General features: G+C 35.9%; 1 protein-coding gene across 1 annotated transcript in view; it reads left to right on the top strand.

Moving 5' to 3' along the window:
• Window positions 1–6,237: 6,237 nt before the first annotated feature.
• LOC110097369 (uncharacterized protein sll0005) overlaps window positions 6,238–10,108 on the top strand; it is a 30,933-nt gene continuing 27,062 nt past the window's right edge. The window contains exons 1-2 of the mRNA XM_020823710.2: window positions 6,238–6,667; window positions 6,746–6,895. Coding sequence (XP_020679369.1) covers window positions 6,431–6,667; window positions 6,746–6,895 — 387 coding nt within the window. The 5' untranslated portion in view covers window positions 6,238–6,430. The remainder of the gene's footprint in view (window positions 6,668–6,745; window positions 6,896–10,108) is intronic.

Below are 10,108 nucleotides of genomic sequence, written 5' to 3'. Positions count from 1 at the left end.
CTTGCAAGCTTTAACTTGCTCTCTATGTTGAACCGATACACCTATTTATGAAGGCGTGCTGTGTCCGATACACGGATACACCTCCGATATGTGTCGGATACGACTTTACCGTATTCAATTAAAATACTATTTAATTTCAAAAAGACATGTGCATCCAATACATGTGTACATTGAAAAATAAAAATAAAAATCCGAAAAAAGACCAGTCGTATTTATTGTCGCGGCTGCGAGCGAGGTTCTCTCATTTCCGAGATGGATTTGAGTCTCTTGATGACATGGGAATATTAAAAATTGCTAATCTTTCTCTTGATGAGCCTGAATTAAAAGCTATGATATTTATTGAAGATGATATAGAAGTTCAAAGACAAACCACTCATGAAGCTAATCATATCATTCATCTATTGAATAGTTGAAACCTCATGTGCTAGACAATTTATGTTTATGTTTTTATTGTTGTACTAGATATTTAATGCTTACTTTTATTTTGATATTATAAGCTACAAGGCTACAAATGATGTAACTTTCATTTTTTTTTTGTAATTTCAAATATTATGCTTTGATTGTTTTCTTAATTTTTTATGTATGATTTATAAATTATAATGTCATGTCCGCACTGTACCGTATCTTATATTTTTAAGAATTGATGTGTCCCGTATTCGTATCGTGTCGTATCCGTGTCGGTGCAACATAGCTTGCTCTTTTGATCATAACTGGTTGAACCTTTCAGGGGATTTGATTCATGATCTGGTTGATATAATCAACATGTGTAATCCAATTTTTAAGGCACTTACTATATCCGAATGGAGCAAGATCAGCATAATAGAAATCCATGTGCATTTATAGTTAGGACTCTATTGATACATTTTTTACCCAATATGTCAATTCAGAATGGCTACTGGCCTTTTTTCCTTAAAATAAGGAAATACAAATGCCAAAGCCATTCACTTTAGCGAAAGCAAAATTAATTAATTAATTAATTAATTAAGAGCTCATTTGGTTGTTTCATGTAGATATAAGCCCCTTCAGTTTTAACTTTTACAGCCAACATAAGGCCATATTATCTGAGCTCGACCAAAAGCTAAGCCATCGACAAGTCATAACTAATCTCACCATTGTCTCTCTACTTAAATCCTTTCTTCAATCAAACATTTTTTTTAGTTCTCTCAACTTAGAGCATTTACTCTTTAGCTTAAAAGATGTATAATTTAGCTTTAACTAAAACTTAAACCTCGATGAAGCAGATATTAAAAAACCTCTTAAAACTATGAGTTCCAATTTGATTTTTAAAATGATTAAAAATAAATATATATTTTTTAAATATATTTTTCATGTAATAACAATTAAGGCTTCGTTTGTAACAGCTTTTTTATTGATTTTTAATTTTTTTAATATAAAAATTTTTAGTTTAAGAAATTTGTTTACTAAAAGTTTATTTTAGAAAGCAATAAAAAAATTGTCCCAAATAAAATCTTCAAGTAATGGTCTGGCAGAACTCCAGGCATGAGGTGGTGGTCCGGCGAAGTCAAGGGCCTTAGGTGATGGTCCGGCGAAGGCAAGGGCCTCAGGTGATGGTCCGGCGAAGGCGAGGGCCTCATGTGGTGGTCCAGCGAAGCTCCGACGGTGGTCCGGCAAAATTTCGCGTGGTGGTCCGACGAAACTCCTCCAGTGGTCGAGGAGGAGCTTCTTCCTTCTCTTCCTTCTCTTCTCTTCTTGCTTGGACCCCCTTTCAAGAGAAATGAGGGGTCTATTTATAGATTTTCTGAAGTGGCATGACCTATAAATATGTGAGAGATCAGGGGTAAATGTGGACTGGTTGGATGGACGACCGATATTGAATCCCTTGATCATGGACCATTCGTCAGACATTCGGAGGTCTTAATAATTTCGGAATTTGGTGATCTTGGGCTCATTGGATTTGTCTTGTCGAGCCACTCGATTCGACTATAAGCTTGTCATGTTTGGAAACCATTTGGTAACTCAAACTGTGATTTGAACCTTCCAAACGTGCTTCTAACCCTTGATTTGGACCCGTTTGGGCTCGGATTGGGTTGAATTTGGTGTCGTTGGGTTCATATTCTCGAGACGCTTAGTTCAACTGTAAGTTTGCTGAAATAGGAGTTTGGATGGTCCCAATTTTAATTTTGGAAGTTTTCAACTTGATTTTGCATCCAGATTCGTGTTTGTTCAAGATACTTTTTTGATGACTTATCAAAAGTAAATAATAAATTTTATGTGTTAAATATATAAATGAGAAGTTTTGAATATCCAACCAAATTTAGTATGACTGTGCATTATAACACCGAAAATAAACATGCATTTATCTTGATCGAGCACGAATCTTGTGGCAAATTTGAGTTGAAAGCTTTCAAAATTAAACATGGAACCATCCTAACTTCGATTTCAACAAACTTATAGTCGAACTGAGCTTCTCAAAAAGACGAACCGAACGACCCCAAATTCGACCCAATCCAAGCCCAAATGAGTTCAAACCAAAGACCTGAAGCACATTTGGAAGGTTCAAACCATAAATTAGATGACCAAATAGTTTACAAACGTGACATGCTTATCATCAAATCAAGTGGCTCGACAAGACAGATCCAACAAGCCCAAGATGGTCAAATTCTGATATCATTAAGACATTCAAATGCCGAGTAAATAGTTTATAATAAAGGGGATCAATATAGTCAGTTTATTCAAAACAATCCTAATGTATCATTGAACTCCCTCATATTTTGCTCTCAAAAAACTACAAATAGACCCATCATTCCTCATGGAAAAGGGGACTCAATCAAGAAAGAGAGAAAACTAGAGTTCTCTTGCCACTAGACCCCTCCTCGACCATTGTTGGACCACAAACCGTCGCAGGACTATCGTTGGACTTTTGCTCGGCCGCCAACTAACGTTGGACTTCTGTCCGACCACTAACTATCATCAGACTCCCCCCCCCCCCCTCCCTCGACAACAATCTCCATACAACAGTCTTTCTGACAATTGTTGTCTGCCGACTACAATCCTTCCGACCTTCATTACCATACAACAATCTTTCTGACCACTGTCACCCGCTGACTATGGATTTTCCAACCTCTGTCGCCAAACTACGGTCCTTCTAATCTTTGTAACCAGACAACGATCTTTCTGACCACTATCGCTCGCCGACTATGGTCCTTCCAACCTCTGTTGCCAGACAACGGTCTTTTTAACCACTATAACCCGCCAACTATGGTCCTTCTGACTTGTATCCCCAAAAAATAGTCTTTCTAACCACTATCACCCACCAACTACAATCCTTCTGACCTTCATCGCTAGACAATAGTCTTTCTTACAACTATCACCTGTCGACTACAGTCCATCTAACCTCCGTCACAAGATAATAGGGGTGTCAATTTCGAGTCATTTTGGTACTATTCAGATTAACCCAAAATCGGCACATTTTTGCAAACGGGTCATTTTTTTGGACCTGAACCTGACCCGTAAGTCAGTCATCATCCTCAATTCGCACACTTCTTTAGCCAAATCCTGTCGGCGTCTGACCCATAAGGTAGCGACACTAGTAGGTGGCGACTGGTGACAGGTGAAGCAGGCACCGATAGCGAGTTACCAACTCGATGGCTCGACTGCTTAACTCAATGCTATGTAGACGTACCGACTCTAATTAACACTGACACGCTGTAACAGACGTGACTCGATGGGATGCGGACATGGGTAGGCGATGCTGGCATGCATGGGAGATTAACGCGGGCCAGTGAAATTAAGCGTGGGAAATCATTTTTTCATGTCATTCTAGGTCAATCCCGGGTTTTCGAGTCAACTCGAACCCTACCCAATTTTAGAAACTGGTCGAAAACCCTAACCTAACCTAACCTGAAATTTTTGAGTCGGGTTCAGTTCGAGTTTTTGGGTCTAGTCCAATATTGACACCCCTGCCAAACAATGGTTCTTTTGACCTTCGTTGCCCACCTACTACTGTCCTTTTGATCTCCGTCACCAGATAATAATTTTTCTGACCACTATCACCCACCGACTAAGGTCCTTTTGACCTCCGTCGCAAGACTACGGTCCTTCTGATCTCCGTCGCCAGATTACGATCATTCTAACCTCTATCGCCCGCCCACTACGGTAACAGTCCTTCTGACCTTTATCGCTAAATAATAATCTTTCTAACTACTTGTCTGCCGACTACAATCCTTCTAACCTCTGTCACCAGACCATGGTTTTCTAGCTACTATCACCCACTAATTATGGTCATTCTAACCTCTTTTGTCTGCCAACTATGATCATTCAGACCTCCTTCCCTTGATTATAGTCTTTATGATCTCTATTTTCTATCGAATATGATCCTTCCGACCTCCATCGCCAGACATGATATTTTAATTAAAATAATAATTTAATATTATATAAATATTTAATCAATTTCTTTTAGTATATAATTCATAAAAAAATTTGGGGATTCAAAAATTATAAAAAAAGTTTCATAAAATAATAAATTTAGTTTAGAAAATTCTGGTGGAATCAATTTGAAAAATGGACACTTGACGATCCTGAAATCCTCACTTTTACCGACATATGTCAATTGCTTAAGGATTTTCATTAGTGTAAAAAAATTATGAAAAAAATTAGTGCAAGTAAAAATACTACAATATCATCACTATAGCGAAGACGATTTGCAATTTAAAGTTGTAATGACTCTAGGAAAAATAATAATTTTCTAGGTCAAAATACGAGCTATTATAATATAAACCTCTATTTACTAATATCATTCTTATTATGGACTTCAAATTTTGTGGCTTTAGAATGTGTTCTTGATATCTTAACTTTATATAAATATTCAACATTGACAAATAGAAGTTCAAAGATTTTATAATTTTTATGTGGAAAATCTAATAATAATAATAATAAAAAACTACAAAAGCTAGTTCTAGTTGTAATAGTTCAATATATAATTGTATATACAAAATTCAACTTTTCCTTACAATTAAAGAATATGGGATAACATAATTAAAAATGATTATTCGACTCCCAATATAAGGATATATAAGTCAAATGCCCACAAATAGACACATACAATCTAATATATAGGGTTCTATATTGATAGTCAGGTAATATTATTTGGATGACATAATTCAGACGATGGTGACAGTGATTTTTGATGATGTTCGTCGTCAGAATATATTATTGAATAGTTTAGCTTTCTTAGCTCTTAAACCTCTTTTTAAGGTAGAAAATGTTATAATCATTTTGATAAGGGTCTTTTGATAAATTTGGTCATAATCCAAAATAATCTATCAAATGGTTCAACCAGACCCCCTTGAGTATAGGTCATTTATTCATCATTTGAGTGCATCAATGATGCCAGAATTGAATGATCTTATATTTGTTAGATTCATGTTATCTAATAGCTTAATTTGATTATAAGCACGCACTATTTGGAGACCATCTAATCCTTCAATTAAATTTAAAAGTTTTTAAATATACTTCAAATGCTCGACTTGGATTGGATTCAAATAAGATCATTTCTTATATTGATGAGCTTATTTTGTCGAGATGCTCATTATGATTATATGTTTATTAAAAATAATTTAAATGATTTTGAATTTAACTTCAAAAATATTCAAATTAATTATTTTTTTGAGATTCATGCCATTCAAATCTTTTGTTTTTTTTGCAGACTTATCAATTATAAATTATAAATCCCATGAAAATATTAGAAATATATATATATTGCATGTTGAACAATTATATCGCAAGATTGGCGACCTAATTTTTCCATAAGGAATGACCAACCACTTGTCCCACCGGCGTCCATGCCTTCTCTTCGCACCACATCCACGAGCACACCGAGTGTTCCTAGCCACCGCCACGCCGTCCCATTCCCTTGATTAGATGCCGCTAACACGGTCCAATATCCTCTCAGCCTCAATTCTTAAGCTACTCCAAAATCATAATATTTAATAAAATAAATGTGCTTTTTATTACGTCCGTTGGCTATTACTTTCATGAGAGATCAAATAAATCTTTTTTTGGGGAAAAATCAAATAACCTAACATCAGCACGAGTATTGAAGGACATGTGAGAATTTTATATTTTTATATGCACAGGTGTTGGACAACAATAGTGTACTACCGTTTCACAGATGTGAAAATGCAAGCTGAACGAATCTTAATGCAGTTCTAAGGTTTTTGATTACGTTGTATAATCTTTAATAAGAATTGTTGCTGCATAAGTTTATATCACTACTTCATCCGGCTCCTTGGCTTCTTACTACCGGTACCGGCAAGCCCTCGCCCGCTCTATTCTGCTCCAGACTCTCCTTGGTTACTTACGCCCGGTACCGGCAAGCCCTTGCCCGCTTCTATTCTGCTCCAGACTCTGCTATAATATCCTCTCGCAATCTCATAGATCGGAGTGGTGGTTGAGGAAGAGAGATTCTTCCATGGATGCCGCGGCTCAGTTTCTCCACTGCGACATAAATTGCCTTCGCCGACCGCTCGTCTCGGGCGTGCATGGAGGACGCATGAGAGTACGCCGCCGGGCCTTTCCGTCGCGTTTCCGAGTGCGGCGGTCAGACGTGGTTGCTGTGGCCACGGAGCCGAAGCCTGGGACTACCTTAGCTTCGTCTCCGGCCAAGTCGAGGGTGCCTCCCAATGGATCTATCAATGGAGCTACAAATGTAAACAATATCGGTATTTTTTGATGATCATTTATACCTTATTTTTTTTGACATTACTGGGTTTTCCTGGAATTGCAGAGGATTGGGAATGTATCGGATGAGATCAAGAGGGTCAGGGCTCAGATGGAAGAGGACGAGCAGTTGGCAACGCTCATGAGAGGCCTGCGGGGGCAGAACCTCTCCGATTCGCAGTTTGCTGATGAGAATATCCGACTACGCCTTGTTGAGGTCCGTTTTCTCTGTTCTGTTTATAACCATTTATGGTGAAGCTATTATGTAAGCTGGGAAATTTGAGAATTCGTCTAGGAATCTAGACTGAATAACCTTTGCTGGAGTTGAAAGATGGCATGACTGGTTTAATTTACTGGAGTGCCTTCCATTTTTTTTAAAAAAAAAAAATTGGAACTGGTAGTGGTAAAGTTCTGAATACTTCCTGTGTCAATCTAATGGTGACTGGAGAAAGCTATAAGCACAACCGCATGATAAGTTCAGTTGCTATTCCTTGTCTTCTTACACGATGTTCTGCTTCTGATGCTAAGCTGAAGTGCAAAATGCATTTTGTAGAAGGACAGTTTGCAGTAAATTTAATAGTTTATGGTATGAATATTAGATCAAACTCAAAAAGCTAATTTCTGTTTCAATTTTATTTAAGGGCAAATTGCAGTGCAATTGTTTCCATTGTGGGGCTTAGGGCAGATAGTCCATTGATCGGACTTAGGGCAGATAGTGTTGGAAAGAGAGGGTTTTAAGAACAAGAGAAGGCTAAAGAGAAAAGAGAATATTGAAGAGGCTAGTTAGGTTAAGAAATAGATGAGAGAAGATGAAAGTGGTTACAAATTTTATTTCACTTTTGCTTGATACAAACTCAAAGTACTAGTAGTACCCTATTAGGATTGTGCCAACACATTTCAATCCAATGGTTATAAATAATTCTCTAGAATACTCTTATATCTTCTATCATAAATGACATTAAATGTTATTCTAGATTTTTATAAGAATTACTCTAAAATAGATTTCTATCATCATCTATAAAAGATTATTTTAGAATATAAGCTTCAATCAAAAGCTAAAAATAACAATCGGCCAAAATCAAGTTTAATTTCTAACAACCTCTCTTAAACTTAATTTTGTAACTCCAAGTATTTCTCATCTTGGTAAAGTCTTCATACTTAAGTGGTTTGATGAAGATGTCAGCAATTTGGTCTTGTGACTTCACATATTCCACTTGCAATTTGTTCATTGCAATGGATTCTCTGATATAGTAATAGCATGTATCAATGTGCTTGCTTCTATCATAAAAAATTAGATTTGGTTAGGCCATTGTAGACTTATTATCAATATGAAACTTCATTGCTTCTTTTTGTGATAAATTTAATTCTTTTAATAGATTTCGAAGCTAAATTGCATGACAAATACATGAGATTGTTGCTACGTACTCTGCTTCACAAGTAGATAGAGTGGCAATTGGTTGTTTCTTTGATATCTAGATGAAGACAATATCTCCCATGAAGAACACATAATCAATGGTGCTCTTTTTATCTTCCATGTCCCAGCTCAAACACTGTCGCTATATCCAATAAGCTTGAAATCATTAGATGAGGAGTAGAGTAAGTCAGTTAATTATACATTTGATATAGCGTAGGATTCTTTTGACAGTCTTTAAGTAACTAGCAGTTGGAGTCTCCATATAGTGATTAATAAGTCCAATAGCATAAAGAATATCAAGCCTCATGCATGTCAAGTAGCACAATCCCAACTATGCTTTTGAAAATTGTAGGATCCATCATGAACTTCTTTAATATTTCCTTTGCTTAGTCTTCGTGTGAGATAAATATTTCATCTTTCATTTGATTGACTTCAATGTTAAGGTAATAAGTCATGAGCCCAATATGAGTTATCTCGAACTTCTTAGTTGTTGCTTGTTTTAATTCTTGAAACATCCTTGGATTGTTTCTACTTAAGGTTAGTCATTAAAGTACAAGCAAACAATCAAAATATCTTTATTCTTATTCTTGATGTAAAGAGCATGCTCATAAGGATATTTGATAAAAGTCATAAAACTTTTCTCTTACAAATATTTGTCTATCCGACTATTCCATGCTCTTGGTGCTTACTTTTACTCATAGAGAGCCTTCTTTAATTTTAGTACTTTGTCTTCTTGCCTTTTAACTTCGTATCATGGTGGTTGTTGAATATAGAATTCTTCCTCAAGAATTCCATTTAAGAAGACATATTTTGCATCCATTCGATGTATTCTCTATTTATTTTTTGCTGACAAAGGAACGGTTAATCTGATTGTTTTTAAATGAGTAGCGGGAGCTAATATCTCATCATATTCGATACCAGCTATTTGAATGTAGCTTTTTTGTCAGTAATCTTATCTTGCATCTTTCAATTTCTCTTTTAACATTCTTCTTTGCTTTGTACATTTGTTTCACGCCAATCACCTATGTCTTTTAGGACGTGAAGCTCTCCTATGTGTCATTCTTCTCGATTTCCTTAATTTTTTCATCCATAGCATCTATCTACTCTTTTCTTTGTATGGCTTCTTGAAAATCCATGGGGGCTCACAGTCGTTAAAGAGGCAAAAGAGAGTAAGAATTTTTTTATTCTCTGTTGCCTCATATATATCTCGTATGCTCTAGAAGCACAATACTCTTTTACTTGAATTTTTTTGATTATTTATAGTTGGTGTTACTAGTGGGATGTTGAACTCCTCTCTTGGTTTCTCCGGCCTTGGTTGCTCTATGTTTTCTTCTTTTTCTTCAATTTACAATCTTTATTATGTGATCCCCAATCCCATTCTACTTCTTCATCAAATATGACATCTCGGCTGATAATTGTCTTTCTAATATTTGGATTGTATAGTTTGCATCCTTTTGAGTTATTGTCATTGCCAATAGAAATGAGCCTCTCGCTTTTGTCATCTTACTACTTGTCAAATTGGTTACATGCACATGAGTTATGTTTTCAAAAAACTTATAGAAGATAGATGTCGGGCTTTCTTCTGCTCCATTCTTCTTATGGAGTCATTTCCCACACATTTCTTGTTAGTGATCGGTTGGCCAAGTAAATTGCACATGTGACTGCTTATGACGAAAATTCTTCATCAATCTCTTACTTTTAAGCATGCTCCTTGTCATTTCAAGGATGATTATATTCTTCTTTTGTGCTACTCCATTTTATTGAGATCCTAAAATAGTTATGGATCGATGTATCCCATTGGCATTATAGAATTCTTGAAATCCTTTGGAAGTGAATTCTCCTTCTTGATTAGATCGCATAGCTTTGATCTTGAGTCCACTTTATTTCTTAATAGTGGTTTTAAATTTCTTGAATATTCTAAAGACCTTTGATTTTTGATTCAGGAAATATACCCATATTTTTTGTGAAAAATCATGAATGAAAAGAAGAAAATAGTTACTCTTGTCGAATAAGCTT

The sequence above is a fragment of the Dendrobium catenatum genome, unplaced genomic scaffold, assembly GCF_001605985.2.
Source record: "Dendrobium catenatum unplaced genomic scaffold, ASM160598v2 fragScaff_scaffold_1398, whole genome shotgun sequence".
Taxonomy (NCBI): Eukaryota; Viridiplantae; Streptophyta; class Magnoliopsida; order Asparagales; family Orchidaceae; genus Dendrobium; species Dendrobium catenatum.
The sequence above is the reverse complement of the archived record's forward strand: the minus strand, read 5'-3'. Positions and strand labels throughout refer to the sequence as shown.